At 56.3% G+C, this 17892-nt stretch overlaps 1 protein-coding gene across 1 annotated transcript; it reads left to right on the forward strand.

The window, feature by feature from the left end:
• The first annotated feature begins 7233 nt into the window (after positions 1-7233).
• SP7 (Sp7 transcription factor) lies at positions 7234-15648 on the forward strand. Its single transcript, XM_004467439.3, has 3 exons — positions 7234-7493; positions 7930-7997; positions 12772-15648. The coding sequence occupies exons 2-3, from the start codon at positions 7977-7979 to the stop codon at positions 14044-14046; spliced, it is 1296 nt and encodes a 431-aa protein (XP_004467496.1). The 5' UTR covers positions 7234-7493; positions 7930-7976; the 3' UTR covers positions 14047-15648.
• Positions 15649-17892: the final 2244 nt, after the last annotated feature.

Raw genomic sequence — 17892 nt, forward strand, 5'->3', positions numbered from 1 at the left:
CGCGCTGTGAGGGGCGTGGAGACCTCGGGCACTGCAGGGTCCGGAGGAGGCAGCCTTAGACCCAGGCCCCGCGAAAGCCAGGGCTGGGGAGGCGGGACTCCTACCCTGGGTGCAGGCCGTTGTAGGGCAAGGCTGGGCAGCTGGGGGCACCGGCTGGGGCGGCGGGACAAGGGGCGCACGAGCTCCCCCGGCGCCCCCGCCCCCACCCCCGCCCTGGCTGGCGCTCCCTCTCGGGCTCTAATCGGCGCGGCGGCCGCAGCGGGCAGAGTCAGCGCCGCCAGTCTCCGGGACGCGACTCCCAGCAATTGTGGTCGGGACCGCAGATATGCAGCTGCCTCCTGCCCGGGCGCGCGGCCCGGCCGGCCCCGCCCGCGCCCCGCCCCCCGGCCGGCCCGCCCCCCGCCGCCCGGGGGCGCGGGGCCACTGAGGCACGCGGGGCCCGCCAGGGCTCCCGCGGCGCGGAGTCCGGCGTGGGCGGAGACGGCTCTCCCCGCGGACCCCGCCTCACGACCCGTCCGTGTGCGGACAGCAGCCAGGGCCGAGCTCCCCTTGCCCAGACCCCCCAAACTGTCAGGCAGGGCTTTGAGACCCGGGGCGGGGTGGGGGGCGTCCGACTGAGCGCAGGTGGAGAGGAGGAGGTAGTGGTGGTGGCTGAGCCCTCAGGACTCTCATTTAACCCGGGTAGTGGAAAAAAGGATGGGGAAAGGGCCTCAGGGGCTTCGGAACTTACAGGGATTCCTAGGTAGGGGAGGAGAAGAGGAGGAAGGAGGGGTTGGGGAGAGGCAGGAATGGGTGAGCAAGGGAAATAGTTAAGGAGGGGTTAGGGCAGAGTGCTGGCCAGGGAGTCCTCCTGGGAGGCTGGGGCCAGGCCCTCGATCCAGTGCCACCCCTTCACCCTGTCGGCCAGACCCAGTGGCTGTCAAGGGCCATTCTCAGATCTGGGAACACGGGGTGTGCACCTGCACAAACACACCCCTGACTCCTCCCTGTCCCTCACCTCCCACATCCAATCAGTTACCATGTTGCTTCCATACTAGCGCCTCAGTGTCACCCCTCCATCTACTTCTCCTCTGCTGCTACCAGCCACATCTCACCTCTTGCCCGGACTGCTGCAACAGGCTGGTCTAGCCTCCAGTTTTGCCCTTTTCCAAACTATGACAATGCTAACAGGCACCATTAACGGAGCAACTGCTAAGTGCCTGAGTTCTGCACACATTTCTAATCCTTAATGCTTATGTATTATGTATCCCCATTCTACAGAAGAGGAATTTCAGGTATCCAAGGTTAAATAACCTACTCAAGCGTACACCATAGTAAAAGGCTGATTCGCCCAGAATTGCCTGACTCTAAACCACTATTCCATTCTCCTTTCTGTAGTCCGTATCATCTTTCTAATATACAACTATTCCCATCTATTGCCCTTAGGTTCAAGTCCAGATCACTCCTTACATAGCTGATTTAGACCTTCTCCATCAGCCTTTACTCTCTGTGCTCCAACTACACTAAACTTTCAGCACCTCCAAAGTGCTAGTCATCCTTTATGCCTCTGGGCTCTGCATATACTCTTTCCCCTGCCTATGGCATTCCTCCTCTCTTGCCGTGGCTAACTCCTATTCATCCTTCAGTCTCTAAATTTAGTCATCTCTTCTTCTAGAAAGTCTTCCTTGATCCCCCAACACTGGCTTAGATTCACTCTTGTCTCCTATAGCATCCAGTACTTATTCTACCAAGATGCTTATCACTTTTTTTGTTAGTTGCTAGTTTGTCCTTATCAGGCATCACTTTTTATGTTAGATGCTAGTTTGTGAGACCAAAGGCTGGGTCTGTTTGTTCATGTGGCATGCCCAAGCCTAGCACTTTGTGCTTGCCTCGGAGTAGGTGCTTCCTGTGCACTTGTTGAATGAAAGAATGTTCTCAGGTCCATTCCACATCTCAAAACAACTGTGCTCCAAAGAAGAATCAGGCTGGAGAAAATGGGAAAGGGATCTCCAAGATTTTGAAGGACTAGTCCCCTGGGTTGTCAAGATAGAAGGAATGATCAGGACCCCATCACCCAAGTTCTCTTTTTTTATTTTTTAAATTATTTTTGTCCTTTTGGTGGTGGTGTTTTATTATTTTTGTCCTTTTTTTTTTTTTTTTTTTTGAGTCTTTTTTATTTAAAGACACAAATAGGGAAGCGGATGTGGCTCAAACATTTGGGCACCTCCCTACCACATGGGAGGTCCTGGTTCGGTTCCAGTGCCTCCTGGAGAAGATGAGTAAGACAGAGAGCTCGCGTGGCAAGCTGACGCAACAAGATGACGCAAAGAGGGAACATCATGAGAGACACAACAAAACAGGGAGCAGAGGTGGCTCAAGCAATTGGGCACCTCCTTCCCATGTGTGAGGTCCCAGGTTCGGTTCCCGGTACCTCCTAAAGAGAAGAGGAGCAGACACAGAGAGCACATAACAAATGGACACAGTGAGCTCAACCAACAAGGGGGGCGGAATAAATAAATCTTTTCTTAAAAAGACACTTTATTAGTCAGGGTTCTCTAGGGAAACAGAATCAACAAGCAATATCCATTGATAGTAAGAGATTTATCAGTCTCTCATGCAGCCATGGGGATGCACAAGTCCAGGTTCCACAGGCAGGCCACAGCCAGGAGCTCCAATGAAAGTCCAATGAAGATTCTTGACGAATTCTGGGAGATACTGGCTATCCAAAGATAAGCTGGGAAATTCTCTCTCAATACTGGAATCACTTCCCCTTTTAAGGGATTCAACTGATTGGGTTAAGCATCACTCACTGCTGATGGTAATCTCCCTGACTGATGTAATTGTAATCAGCTATCTATGACTTACCACTGCAGTAAAGTCAATGGCGACTAAAGTCCATAAATGCCCTTGTATTACAGTTAGCCCAGTGCTTGCTTGACCAAACAACTGGGCACAAACAATTACCTGGCCGAGTTGACACAATAGCCTAACCATCACAGAACCATGTAGTTCGTGTATCAGATTCCAGCATATGCTTTTTACAAGGAAGCTTTTTCTGGGGATGACCCAGGTCTTAATTCAATGCTGACCCACAAGAGAGAACACTCCCCAGGATGGGTTCCCTTGTTCCTGAGTCAGGCCTTCAGTCTTCCCCTTCCTTCCACTGTCCTCTTTGTCCTCTACATCGTTGCTTCTTCCTCACCCTCCCATAGCACTTCTCTTTCTGATTCTGATGTGTCTCCCTGGAACTAAACCAGATTAGCAGCTGTCCCTCCAGGTCTCTTATCTGTATCACCACCCCCTCTGTTTTCCCCTATGTCTTTCTGTTTTCTTGTTTCTGGGTGCCTTCTTCTTTCCTGTCCCCTCTGTGTTCTCTGTCCCTGGAGTCTCTGCTGAGGCAAGGGCTGAGCCTGGGTGCATGGGGGTGGGGGTGGGGTAGTGGCCAGACCAGGGGCCCGGGACGTGAGTGCAACTTTCCAAGCTTCTTTTCCAGGCCCCTGTGGTTGGGGAGCTCCACAGAGGGAGAGATGAGTCAGCGGGGCCGCAGAGCAGGGGGGGGCCTGGGTGGCAGTTGAGAAGCCGGGGTTCCCCAGGGCCCAGAATTCACTGGGGGCATCTGGGTCTCCAAATTCCAGTGGTGTTGAGAGTAAGAGATCAGTAAATCCCCCAAAAGTACATTGGAGGTAATGGAGTTGCAGGCCACAATTTGTAGGACTGGCAGTGCCCCCACCCTTATCTCCAGATTCTTGTAGGAAGAGAGGTTCTTAAATGTCCCTTGGGAGACCTCAGGGATCTCAAATTCTGTGAAGTAGGGATGATATGCCTGCATATATACGTGCATGTGATATTTGCCATATGTGTAAATGTGTGTATTGAAGCAAGTCTGTGTGTATCCATGCGGGCGTCATTCAGGTATGCATGTATATTGGTGTGTGTGTTTTTGTGATTGGGCCTAGGATAAGTGTCTTATTGTAAGCATCATCTGTATAGTGGACGAATATATCAGTTTGTGTCCATGTGGATGTCTGCATAGTACGTGTGTGTGTGTATGAATTGTGCGTTACCCAGCATGTGTACAAGGGTGTTACTCATTAAGTGAGTAAGTGTCAATCTTTGTATTTTAGGACTGTGTTCATTGTTCACTGGTGATTCTCTCTAGGGTAGCCAAGCCTTAACAACAACGGGAAGGGTTAGAAGGCAGAGGGCAGTGGGTGTGCAAGGAAGTAACTTCCCAGAGGAGTGAAGAGGTTAGAGGTCTCCCACTTTTCCCAGTTTTCATGCTCTCTCCACCCCTACTGACCTTTCCAAAAAGATCCAAAGCCGTGAGAGAGAACTGAAGCAGGTTCCAGGTTCAGTCCCCATCTAACCTGGAAATCCCACCCTGATCCTCCCAGGGGAGGGAAGGCAGGAGCAGTCCCTTGTGGTTCAGCCCATCCTGGGGTTGGGAGAGCAGAGAGGCACCATCCCACCCCTTCCTTCAGGGGCATCCATCTCTCAGAGCTCAGTGTCTGGGTGGCCATGGGCGGAGGCTGAGGGGCCCCCAGGGTGGTGGGGGGTGGTGGATAGAAACCAGATGCCTAGGGGGTTTATCCTGGAAGGACCAGAGCCGCAGCCTCCACCCGCCCCTGCCACATGGCGCCTCTGCCCGGGCTGCCCCACCCCCTGGGAGGCTGGGCAGAAGGAGGTCTGGGGGGTGGAGACAGGTCCTTGGTCAGGGCTTCTAGTTGCTGCCCTCCGCTCCTGAGGGCACTGGGAAGGAAGCCGGGGACGGGAACCAGGAGTACGGGGGGCTCAGCTGGGCTGCAGGACTATCTTGGAAAAGGGTATAAAAGGATATAGAGTCAGAACCTAGAGGCCTGAAGGCAGCTGGTGAGAGGAAGACAGCTGGGGCTCTGTCAGCCCCTCTGCCTGGCTCTGGCACAGACCTCTGGGCAGGGGGGCTCAGGGCCCAAGGAATGTCATACTGGGATTGACACGCCAGGGGCCCTAGCTCACATTGTCCTGGGCCCCTGTTCCTCCTTTGCCTACCCTAGCACTTTGGGATTTGAACACATCTTCCCCTTTCTGGATAGGATTAGGGTGTCAAGTCTGTAAGGGGAGTGGGGAAGGTTGGCCCTTTCTCCCCCAATCTTTTCCCACAACCCTGCCTCTCTTTTCATCCGTCCGCTTTTCCCCTTTCAGTTGCCTTTACCCCGTCCAATCTTGTCTGAGCCCCAGCCCTTTCTCTCACCTGCCATCTCTTCTCTAGAATCTAGACTTTTCTCCTTTGCCTCAGTTTCCTGCCTGATATAACTGGTCTGGGCTTTTTCGGCTGCTGGTGACTTAATTTCTCCAAAGCTTCCCCGTCTTCCAACCAGCTTCTGAGCTGGGGGCCCCAGAAATCCATCTGGCACTTAGGTTCAGACACCCCCCATACACAAGGGGGAGACTGCGAGGTTACCGGGACGCCCCACCACGGGCACTTCCTCTTGGGCAGACGGGTGGGGTGGCCCGTGTAATCATCCGACACAATTATGGGCTATTTTTACTCCATCCCCGCCCCCCCACCTGCCTGGCCACTTAACCCTCCATCTCCTCCGGACCTGGCCGTGCCTCCAGCGATTTTCCCTGTCCTTCGAAGCCCTTGCCTCCTCATCTTTGTGCCTCAGGGCCTGTTTCTTTTCCTTTTTAGGCTTTTCTGCTCTCTGCTCTTTGAAAGCCAAGTCTCTGGTCATCTGTTCTCTTCCTCCTCCCTCTTAGACTCCACAGCTTCTCCTCTGCTTCTCTTGGATTATGTCAGTGGCTCTGTGTCTGTCTATCTTTCTGTGGTGCTTCTTTTGCTCCTTTGTCTGCCAGCCACCCTGGCTCCCTCCTAACCCTTTCCTCAAAATTGGGCTTAAAAGGTTCAAATCAAATGAAGGGGCCGGACTCCAGAACTCCTGGGCCCTGCCCTGAACTGCGCTCCTGCTTGCTGGTTAGACCTCGACTGCTGTCCCTCCCTGGACCTGCATCTGCTCATTTCTTCTCCCCACTTTTCCCCTGAAGAGTTGGGAGAGCAAAAGGAGCAAAGAAGCGGGCACTCAGAGCCTGACAGAGCGAGTGAGGGGACTGTGTTGGGGAGGAAGAGGAGTGGGAAAGAATCCTGAGAGGCAGGGCTGGGAGGCGGGGAGAGGTGTGTGCTGGGGAAACAACCCCAGCTCGCTGGACGCCTCTGTGGGAGAAATGCCAGTTCTACTACTTGGCTGCCCAGCCCTCTCTCCCAATAAACTTACCCCAGGGCCCATGTTTCAGTTACTAGATTTTTTTGGTTTCCTTCTCCCAACCTGGATGACAGTACTTCTCTTCTTCCCTATTATGATGGAAAGGCAAAGTTGGGAAGTCCTGCCTAAGCTCTAACTTCAGTTCTTCCTGCTGCAGAGGGAACTGAGGAATGACGATGAGAAAGGGAACCAGGAACTCCCTCCCAGGAAAGCATGACCACTCCTGAGAAGAACTATCCATCAAAGGATGGCAATTAGACCCTTGGCCAAGAGGGACCCACAGATGGTAACTGGCAAGGAAAGGTGGAGGCTAGGGTATTTCTTTTTCTTTCTTTTTTTCTGGGGTGGGGGGAAAGGGGTGGCTGGGGGTCGATCCAAAGGGGCTAGTCTTGGGCATGGATGAGTTGACCCAGTGACCTTCTACCCATACTCTCACTCCTGCCTGTCTTAAATTTTTTCATCAAATGAGGTAGGCCTAGGTATCCCTTCCCAGCAGCGAAACAGGGGAGTCGGGAGGAAGCCTGGGGAACCCACAAGCCTGTGCCAAGCCCTCCCCCACTCTCCACCCCTTCCCTCTGGGCCTTGCTCTGGAGCCTACCTCAGTGACCTCACACATCTGGGCAGCAGGAGCCTCCACCCCAGAGCGTGCCCTTCCTCCCACGCCATGCAACATCCACGCGCGCGCGCGCACGCACACGCATCCCCTGCTCTCCTGCTCCAGAGGTGGGTGCCTGGGAAGCACGCATCTCCGTGGCCAACCAGGGTGCGCCCAGCCCTGTCACTGGGCTCATCTGCGTGTGAGTTTGTTCATTCATGACAGCGGCCGTGTCCGGGTGGGCAGTACAGTGTGTGTGCACGTGTGCATGTATCATCCCTGTGCCTGTCCGTGAGTGTGTATGTCAGTGTGTTCCAGTCTCTCTGTGTGAGTGTCGTCCCCAGTCCCCCGTCCTCCCCCCCTGGATCTCTAATTAGTGGTTTGGGGTTTGTTCCTTTTCCCTCCTGCTCCTCTCCTCAGCGGCAGCGGCGGCGGCAGCCTCAGCAGCAGCGGCAGCCTCAGCAGCAGCAGCAGCAGCAGCAGCAGCAGCAGCCGAGCAAGCAAGGACCCTGGAGTCAGAGTAGGACCGTAGGATCAGAGCTTGAGTGGGGACAGGCGTGGAGCTGGCCTGGGAGGGGAGCGGATCCCTCCCAGGACCCACTGGCCATCCTCTGCCTTCACCCTCACTGCCAGACCTCCAGAGGAGAGACCCAGGACACCCAGCCCCAGATTCGCCCCAGGTACATGATAGGGGTTCCCACCCGTGACTCTAGGATTGTTGGGGGTACATAGGACACTTGGGTTCACCATCCCTTTAACCTTTCCCCTCTCAGTACCCCCAAGGAAACCCTGACAACTTGCCCATGTTCCTATCCCCCCTTTCTGCTTCCCACCCCCTTCACTGGGTGCCCCCTTTTCTCCTCTCCCTCCCAGATCCCTTCTTTGGGGAGCTTAGCAAATGGAGCAGGAAATTTGGACCCTCTGCCTCCCTCTCTCGCCCTCCTCATTGGATCTGGAGCCTTCTCCGCTGGGAAAGCTGTAATTAGAGGGTGGATCCCTACAGACAGAGAGCAGCCCCCCCAAGCCCCCCCCCCCACAGTCCCTTCTAACTTTAGATCTCTTCTCTCCCATTCTCCCATTCTCCCTCCCTCTCCCCTCTCCCTCTCTCCGGCTCAGCTCTCTCCATCTGCCTGGCTCCTTGGGACCCGTTCCCCAGCCTCAGGATGGCGTCCTCCCTGCTTGAGGTAACTGCTCCTCCTCCCCCCAGGAAACTAGCCACAGTCTCAACGGCCCCAGTCCCTGCCCACCCACCCCTCAACTCACATAGGCCGTTGCTGTGGGGCTTGTCACTTCCAGGGATCCCTCTGGTGAGGAAAGAGGAGTAGGGTGCGTGGGGGGGGGGGGAAGCAGAAGAGAGAGGAGCAGAGGGCAGGAGAAAGGGGAGAAGGGAGCAGGACCAGGGAGGGGTCAGCATGGTTCAAGGAAGGTGAGAGGGGACTCAGTGAGAAAGCATGGACCCCTAGGGTCGGCCGAGCACACCAACTCCGAGGAGGAAAAAGGGATGGAGAGAGGAGGGAGAAGAGAAGGGGAGTATGGTGAGAGAGGTGGGAGACCAAAAAGCTGGTGGCAGACGGGGATAGACAGGAGATGGAGAGGACAGCTTGGGTGAGCACGGAGGAGCAACTGGGGAGAATCCTTTGGGGGTGCCGTCTGCTGGGAATCCTAGGCCAGCGTCTTGCCTGGTTTGTGTGTGGGTAGGGGGCTGGGACTCCAGGCTGGTGTGTGCAGGAGAGGAGGTAGGCTAGGAGAGAAGGAAGAAGGGCAGTCCTGTGCATGTGGGGGGGCTGGCCAGGGGAACCGAGCCCAGGCCTGAGAGGGAACCAAGGGGGAGGGACAGGGTCTGAGGCCGCCTGCCCAGCTCACAAATATTTAGCTTTCAGCCAAAGACAAACTCAGCTCTATTTTGGGAGTGGGAGGCTCCAGGGCGGACTGGGCCACTTCCCTTCCAGACTGGGACCCCAGCATCCCTTGCTTCTGGCTCTGGGGTTGGAGAGAACTAGGATACCCGGGAGGTCAGGGTTTGGGACCTGGAGAAATCACTGAGTCCACCAGGGCTTCTGGGGGTCCCAAGGTGCATAACTGGAGGAGACCTGGGAGGGAGATTGGAAGTGAGGGACTCACAGCTGGTCCGAGCCTGTCTTAATGTCCCGAGTTCTCCGGGCTGCTAGGTCCCTGACTCTGTTTCTCTGTCTCCATCTCCGTCCTGCTCTCTGGGCTCCTCTGCAGGAACTGGGTGTCAGAGAGCCCTCCCTCAATACCAGCCCCGTTGGCAGCCTTGAGCCTTCCCTCTTCTTGGGTCCCTCAGAAGCCCCCGTCTCTGTTCCCGGTGCCCCAGCTCACGTCCCAGGGGTGATGGGTCAAACAGGAAGCAGAGTCATTCAGCCCACAGGAGAGAGGAGGTGTGAGGTGGGTGGGAGCCTTTTGACGCCTGTGTTCATTGCCTGAGTGTAAGCGTTCGAGTATAAATCACTGTGCATGCACGCCTCTGGCTTTGTGAGAATACAGGTGTGCGAGCTGTGCTAGCTGAGCGTCTCATACTCTACGTGAGGAATGGTGTATTTGTAAGGCTGTGAGACAGAGCGAGTTTGTGATTGAGTTGGAGGGAATGCCATGCAAACCAGTGGGGTGTGCACTCTGTCCCTTGTCACTGCTCTGTATGCAGTCAGGGGTCCCCAGGTCGTGGGGACTCCACCCCTGGCTGCCATGGGGGCAGATTGCACACCGTGCCATCTCCCCAATGGACTTTATATGAGTCATCATTGAAACGCTGTGGTCTTGAGGAAGTTGGAGGAAAAAGGTGCATGGAAATCCTGGCTCCTCCAGGGCAGGGGCAGTGTCAGTGGGGGTGGGCATCTTGCCAGAGTTGCCAGCGTGGCACTGGTGTCTGGGGGTGGGGCTGGCCCGGGGGCCTGCTGAAAGGACAAGGGAACCTGGTGGCACTTGGCAAGAGGAGTGTGTCAAGGAAACTGGGATTTCATGTGCCCTCACTCCCTGTAAGCTAGAGATGCCCCCAACACAAAGACGCTGCAGGCCCCCCATCTCTTTCACCTAGCTTTTTTCAGGCACGCGGACTCCCCAGCTACCTCTACCACCACCACCACCACCCAGAATCCCTCTGCCTGGAATGAACTGGCTCTCTGGCTGCAGGAAGAACTTGGGATTAAGAGGGGAGCAGCTGCTGCTTGATGGGAGGGTCACCTGGGCTAGGTGAGATATAGGAGAACAGGGAAGAGGGAGAAGTGGGGGGCTGGCTAGGTGGGACTGGAGAAGTAGGAAGCTGGGCGAGATAAGAAATTTGGGAGGAGGCTGAAAAAGATGAGAACTGGAAACTGGAACTTGGGTGCTCAGCACCTATGGCCTGTCAGCCCTCAGCTGTACAGTGGGTGTTTCTAGTGGGGGGTTAGGCTAGCAACCAGGAGCTCCCTGGAAACACCAGACCCCCTTCTTCTGCTTCCCATGTGAGTGAGAGAGCTGGGATCTCTCAGTCCCTGTCCTGTTCTTTCATCATAGACTCCCCCTTCGGGATTTTAAGCCTGATTTTTGTTTTTTGTTTTCCTTAAATGGATGGTGGAGTGGAGATTGGGGAAAAAACAACTGGAAGGCTGGACTCGTGGGTCTTGGGAAGGTAATATATTTGACTGTAAACGGGGAGCACACTAAGCGCCCTTAACTAGGAACCCTTCCCACTTCTCAGGAGTGAGCAATCAGCAAGAGAAGGAAACTGAGGCTGTGGTGAAGCTCAGCCCTGGGCTTACTCTCAGCCTCCAGTGCAGCCTGCTGAGGGGTCTCTTGCCTTGCTTTCCTTTTCCTGCCCTCAGGGGCCCTGGGGGCCTCCCCTTCCCAAGCCTGGGGTCTCTTGTTGGCATGGGGCTAGCTGCCTCCTCTCACCCCTCCTTCCCTCCCCACAGCTGGGTGGGGTCCCTAGGCTTGGCTGAGGCCCCTGTGGCCACAGTGTGAGGGCCGGGCTGGCGGGGGGACCGCGTCGGCGTTTTTAAAAATAAACCGACCGCAGGGAAACCAACGGAGCCGGGCAGGGCTGGGCAGAGGGGGAGGGGGCAGCCAGGGGGGAGGAGGGGGAGGAGTAACTGGTCTGGGGGTTTTCTGGGGCCCAGCACCACAGTAGTTTTCTCTTAGGTAGGAAGTTTGCCTTCTTCCTCCACCTTCCCCCCACTTCCTTTCCTTTCCTGTTTCCTCTGCTTCCCGATCCCAGTGTCTTCTATCACTTCCCCTTTTTTGTTCATTCTGTTTTCCTCTCTGTCCCTCCCTTTTGTTCTTTGACCTTTCTGTTCCTTGGGGTCCCTGCCCCTTCCTGCTGCTTCATGTCAGTTTTCCCTGTCTGTTCCCTTTCTCTGTTCCAGTGGGGCTTTTATGTCAGCCCCTAACTCTGCTCTGGGTCCTTTGCTCCCTGTATCTCTGGGTCTCTGTCAAACTCAGTGTTTCTTCCTCTCCTTTCTGCTAGGATTTGATTCCTGCCCCACCCGCTACCCTGCATGGAAGGTCAGCGGCTCCAGGGAAACCCTGGCTGGGAGGGACCCTGGGGATTTACTATGGTGAGATTGGGGAAAGCTTTCGGTGGCTCAAATTTGGGAGACTATGGAGTCAGCAGGACCTCAGAGATAATGGGTAATTGGGTGTGGGGAGCAGTGCAGGAGTGAGGACAGGACACAGTGCTCCCCGGACCTATGTCTAGGATTGGTATAACACACCGCCCCCCAGAATGCCAGGAGCTACCGGGCAGGTCTGGGAACCCTGGGTTCTTGGGTTCTTTCTCAGCTTTACTGGGAAAGCACAGGCACAGCAGCTTTTGAGGACCCCAATCAGGACACTGGGTTGCTAGGAGATGGGCACAAAAATTATGGGGTCAGTTTTTGAGAGCATCTTTTTTTGGGGGAGGGGGGTAGGAGTCTCGGTAATGGATGCCTGTCTTGGACAGGAATTCTGGAGCGCATCTCCTCCTGGGAGGTCCTGAGGCTGACCCAGACAGGGGACCGTGAGCTCCTGTCTCAAGGGTGGTTGGGCCGGCTTCTTCCCTGGCAGCAGAAGCAGCACAGGGGGCATTCTAAAAGACCCCCGTGCCCTGCATATACGTACACGTCTTCCCTCACTCACTGAGCTAGAAGGATGAAGAGAGAGCAGCTTCATGGGCCACATGTTAGGGGACACTGAGGCACGTAGGGATGTGGCTCCGAGCCAGCATTTTAGCCATGCCAGTTCCCCGCCTTGGAGTGGCATGAGGATTTCGGGCTTTTCTAGCCCTCCAGCTGGCACCACAAAGCAGGAGGTGCCCACTACCCACCTAAAAGGCCTTCTTGCCTCAGCCACAGTCCTGGTTTGGCGGCAGCCCTGCTCCCTGTCAATGTCCCAGTATCTCTGCCGGCACTTCCTCTTGCTCTCCAGTCTCAGTCTCTGCCAAGAGATTCCTTACCAGGGACCCAAGGACCCGACCTCAGGGAGACCAGCTGCTGCTGCAGTCGGGGTAGCTGGAGCAGAGGCAGGAAGTGGAAAGTAGGGTGAAATTGAGAAAATCTGGAATGGGGGCAACTACAGTCCCCTGATATTCTGCCTTCTCCCTGTGCTGTTCTTGGCGCCTCATCTTTCCTCTCCCAGCCCCTGACCATGGTCTGTACTCTAAACCCACGTCCAGGGATCAGGATCCCAAATTCTCATCTCACGCAGGTGTTGGTTTTATCCCCAGCTCTTCTCACAGCCATTTCAGACCAGTCTTCTGTTCCTAACAGACCGTGTGCTTACCCGTAGCAACCCAACACCGAGCCTCCTGGGTTAGGGCAGGCTGCAAATGGGCCTCTGCCCTCCTTCCAGGGCTCCATCTTAGCTCTGCCCCTGGCTCCATCCTCTTCAACGCCACCCCCACCCCCCCACCCCTCTGTACTCTCCTCTACATCTCTAGGGTCAGCCGCAGAGCTTTGCTCCTCATTCTGTCCCTTCCCTTCCCCACAGGAGGAAGCTCACTATGGCTCCAGCCCCCTGGCCATGCTGACGGCAGCGTGCAGCAAATTTGGTGGCTCCAGCCCTCTGCGGGACTCAACAACGCTGGGCAAAGCAGGCACTAAGAAGCCATATTCTGTGGGGAGTGACCTTTCAGTCCCCAAAACCATGGGGGATGCCTACCCAGCCCCCTTTACAAGCACTAATGGGCTTCTCTCACCTGCAGGCAGTCCTCCAGCCCCCACCACGGGCTATGCTAATGACTACCCTCCTTTTTCCCACTCATTCCCTGGGCCCACAAGCACCCAGGACCCTGGGCTACTAGTGCCCAAAGGGCACAGCTCTTCCGACTGCCTGCCCAGCGTCTACACCTCCCTGGACATGGCACACCCCTACGGCTCCTGGTACAAGGCAGGCATCCATGCGGGCATCTCACCAGGCCCAGGCAATGCTCCTACCCCTTGGTGGGACATGCACCCTGGGGGCAACTGGCTAGGTGGTGGTCAGGGCCAGGGTGATGGGCTGCAAGGGACACTGTCCACCGGCCCTGCTCAGCCTCCGCTGAACCCTCAGCTGCCCACCTACCCATCCGACTTTGCCCCCCTTAATCCAGCCCCCTACCCAGCTCCCCACCTCCTGCAACCAGGGCCCCAACATGTTCTGCCCCAGGATGTCTATAAACCAAAGGCTGTGGGCACTAGTGGGCAGCTGGAGGGGAGCGGTGGAGCCAAACCCCCAAGGGGTGCAGGCACTGGGGGCAATGGTGGATATGGGGGCAGTGGGGCAGGGCGCTCCTCCTGTGACTGCCCCAACTGCCAGGAGCTGGAACGGCTGGGGGCGGCAGCAGCCGGGCTGCGGAAGAAGCCCATCCACAGCTGCCACATCCCCGGCTGCGGCAAGGTGTACGGCAAGGCCTCCCACCTGAAGGCCCACTTGCGCTGGCACACGGGTGAGAGGCCCTTCGTCTGCAACTGGCTCTTCTGCGGCAAGAGGTTCACCCGTTCGGACGAGCTGGAGCGCCACGTGCGCACTCACACCCGGGAGAAGAAGTTCACCTGCCTGCTCTGCTCCAAGCGCTTTACCCGAAGCGACCACCTGAGCAAACACCAGCGCACCCACGGCGAGCCAGGCCCTGGTCCGCCTCCCAGCGGCCCCAAGGAGCTGGGGGAGGGCCGCAGCGCAGGGGAAGAGGAGGCCAGTCAGACCCCTCGGCCTTCGGCCTCGCCAGCACCCCAAGAGAAAGCCCCAGGAGGCAGCCCGGAGCAAAGCAACCTGCTCGAGATCTGAGCTGGGGGCAGGGTCTCCAGTGCCAGCCCCAGGGCTGCCTTGTCTGCCTCTGCTGGTTCGGTGGACCACTGCTTGCCCCTCAGCCCCTCTGCCCCATGCACCCCATGCTGCCCTTTTGGGATCTCTCCATCTGTGCCCTGCCCTGCCTCCTCAGCTCACCTCCTCCCTTCTCTATAAGCCTGGCTTTCTGCAGACACTCATTCCAGACCCTTCCCTTGTGCCTGAGCCCTGCGCTCCGGCTTCCTGAGCTCTGCCCTTGCTTCTGCTCACAGCCTCTCTCCCCTACTCTTGTGACATCTCATTTTCCTTCCACTTGGGCTCCCAATTCTTTATTTCTCCATCTCATTAACACGCATCCTTTTGGCTTCCCAAGCTTATGTACCTCTATCCCTCAGCTTCCAGACTCCAGTCTTCCCAACTTCTTACTCCACTGCTTTCCATTCTCCAGAGCCTTCTTCCTTTTTCCAAACACAATGATGATGATAATGATAATTTATTGCCCCCTGGTGGCCCCTTCGTTAGGTACCAGAGTTTAAGGGGATTGAGGTTAATGACCTGTCAGGGAGCAGGGTGCCAAGAGGGGGACAGACCAGTGGGGATCTGATCCCAAAGACGGGGTGACCCCAGGGTCAGGGACACCGCTTCCAGGTCTGTGTATTTAACCTCTATGTACCAAGAGTAATGAATAGTAATAATAATAATTCTATTTATCTAAGTTATGATGGGTCATGTAAAGTAAGCTGGGGAGGGAAGGGGGTCCATTTCTGCTAAGGAAATTCTAGTCAAATGCATCTCTGTATAAACGAAGTGTTAGTGGAGATCTTGTTAATAGAATTTCTATCATCAGGGTCTCAGTTAATGGGGCTTCTCTTTAATGGAGTCTCTGCTAATACAGTTGGTAAGCTAGAGCTCTGTTAAAGAGTCGATGGGGGTATCTCTCAATTAGGGGATCCCTAATACCCCCCAGCCCCAGCCAGAAGCTGTGAAACCACAAGTCCTATGGAGGGGAGAAGGACTGGAATGTACCCCAGCTCCCTTGATCCCAGAGCAAGTTCTTCCCACGGCCCCTCCCTCAGACACCATGACCCCATCAGGCTAATCTCCTGTTGCCATGGTTATAGAGAGTTTGTGGCTGCCATCTTAGACCTGCTCTCTTGGGGAAGCCCACCTAACAGGAGGAGGACATTGGTTTAAAGTTGCTTCTCCTGAAGGTGAGGAAGGCTTTCTCTGGGATCCGATTCAAATACATCACGCCTACTATGTGCAAGGCACTCTGTTAGGCCTGGTGCCTAGAAGCCATGAGAAAGAAGAAATTATAGAGCAAAACTGATTTAGGGGTGCATCGACAGGCCCCCTACCTGGGACTTTGGATGCTCCCACCTCCACATCCAGTGACTTTTAAAGCCGCCTTGTGCCTTTGAATGCCTTTCCTGTGACTCTGGATCCTTCTTTTCTATCCCCTGCTCCCTCAAGGCCCCAAGTTAAAGGGTAAAAGCCCCTGGAGCTTGGGGAGAGGGTAATATTGTGGAAGGGAAGGGATCATGCCCTCATGGAGTCTTTTTTTTATTACTATTATTTAATAAATAAAAGTTTGATTTGAAATACTGTCCTGGTGAAAAAAGGGGAAGAGGAAGGACGAAGGGTGGGCCACAGGGTTTTTCCTTAGCAAGTTGGGGACTCCCCGAGGGCATTCTATTGTGCACGTTTGCACAGTATGCCTGTGGTAAAAAAAACAAAAACAAAACAAAATAAAACAAACTTGGTGAGCCAGGCCCTCCCGCTGAGTTCACGTTTTGACCGCGCAGTGCTCTCTGCAGAGTTGGGAAGGTGGAGGCAGTGTGGTCCCTGCCCGCGTCCTTTCTCGGACTCCGCACCAGCGGACCTTGGCCAGGGCAGTGACCCGACCCGAGAGCGGGCACCACCGGCTACTGCGTGGCCCCAGCCGGGCCATGGTGCGGCTCCCGGCGGGTGGACCCAGCCTGGCACGTAACCCAACCCCCGATCTCGGGCCTGCAATCAGTCGTGCCCGCCACCGAGTCAGCGGAAGAACAAAAGCCACTCTGTGGGCGGCCATCCCCAAGCCACAATAGGGCTTTGTGCGGCCCCCGCCCCCGAGGGCTCCCCGCTGGGCTGAGGGGGCTCGCGGGCCGCTCCCCTCGGCCTGGGCTCGGCTCCCGGCGGCGCCGCTGGTGGGACGGCCCGCCTCGCGGGGTCCCGGGTCGCGCTAGCGGCGCTGGGACGGGTGGAAGGAGTGGCAGAGTCCGAGGCGGCGAGCCGGGGGACCTCCAGTTACTTGCCCCCTCCCCGCCCCCGCCCAGGGGCGAAGTCCCCTGCCCTCGGGCCGGGCGCGCGGCTTCAAAGGCGCTTTGAAGTCGGAGGATTTGTTTGGTGGGCCGGGGGCTGTGGCGAAGAGAGACTGGGGGAGGAGGGAGACCGTGGGCGGGTAAGGCGGGGGTACGCCTTGGAGCGGGTCTGGGAGAGGAGGCGGCCCGAAGTGGGTCCCCGAGCTCCCGCCCCCGCCCCGCTAGGCAGGCTCCTTGGGACCCCCCCCAGGACCTGGCCCTGTCGCCTCCCGATCCCCCGCCTGTCCGGTGCCAGCTCACGCCCGCCGCAGCCTGGCGGTCCTCCCCTCCCCGGCCCCTCGGCCCCTTTCATCTTCCCTAGACTCCTTGGGGTTTTGCTGGTTTCTGGGAGATAAAAACCGCCTCAAATAGCGGCGGCTCGCTGCCAGGACAAACAGGGCCGGCGGGCCATGTGCGCTTGGTTACCGACCCCGGGCCCGGGCGCCGCGCTCCGGAGGGCCGGGTTAGGGACGGCGGCCGGGCTCCAGGCACCCAGGCTCCTGCGATGCCCCTAGCCTCCCGAAGGCGGCGGCTCCTTTTTAGACGTCTCAGGCAGTGGCCCGCGGTCTGCCTCGACTTCCCGCCCACGAGGGGCGAGGGGCGGTGGAGACCGCCCGCTAAGCGCTCTGAGCCCCGGGGTCGCTGGGTCACACGGGGCCATCGCGCCCCCTAGTGAGGTTAGCGGGGAGTGCGCTAGGCCTAGACTTCGGCCTCTCTAGAACCCGCGAGTTGTGAAAACCCTTTAACAAAAGTTAAATAGGCAGTAAGGGGAGGGGAACGTTTCTAGTCCCGGTCTTCCTCTTCACCGCACACTGCAGGGTGAGAGGCAGGAGCCTAAACTAATGATAACCCGTTAGGGTGGTGAGAGTTGTAGCCGGGAGTGATTAAATTCTCAGGGTATCTGGGTTGGATGGAGTCATGATTGAGGTACAAAAACTTGTTTGGTGGGTCCTTATTACCTTCCACTAATCTGTCAGAGTCACTAACTCCCTCTTTTCCTTCAAGCCTGCCCTATTCTCAGAGCACTCCTGGGGTCCAGGTTCCCCAAATTATCCCCAGCTTAAATATTAGGCTCTTTAAATTTTCTGTGACTTTCCAGGTGTCAGTGAACCAATCTGAAAGGTAAACTGGGAGAATGGGAAAGAGAGCTACTCAAAAGTGTGGTCTGTATCATGTGGGAACTTTTTGAAACCACAGGCTCTGAGCTTTACCTCAGAATCTTCATTGTAACAAGATTCTCCTGTGATTCATAAATTCATTAACATTTGAGAAGTGCTAGATTAGAGAAGACCCCCCCATCCCCACCCCCAGGACTTCTCAGAGGGGCAGCCCTGAGCACTTTGTTTTCTGCCCTAGGACTGACTTTCTTGGGAGGAACTTTTCAGGCAGAAAGGAGGGAGCAGATATGGAATCCAAGAATGCTAGAGTTGGAATGCCCCTTAGATTTTCTGAGACTGGCAGCTCGTGGGAATGAAGATCATGCCTTATACATGTCTGTCCAGAG

The sequence above is a fragment of the Dasypus novemcinctus genome, chromosome 12, assembly GCF_030445035.2.
Source record: "Dasypus novemcinctus isolate mDasNov1 chromosome 12, mDasNov1.1.hap2, whole genome shotgun sequence".
NCBI classification, from domain to species: Eukaryota; Metazoa; Chordata; class Mammalia; order Cingulata; family Dasypodidae; genus Dasypus; species Dasypus novemcinctus.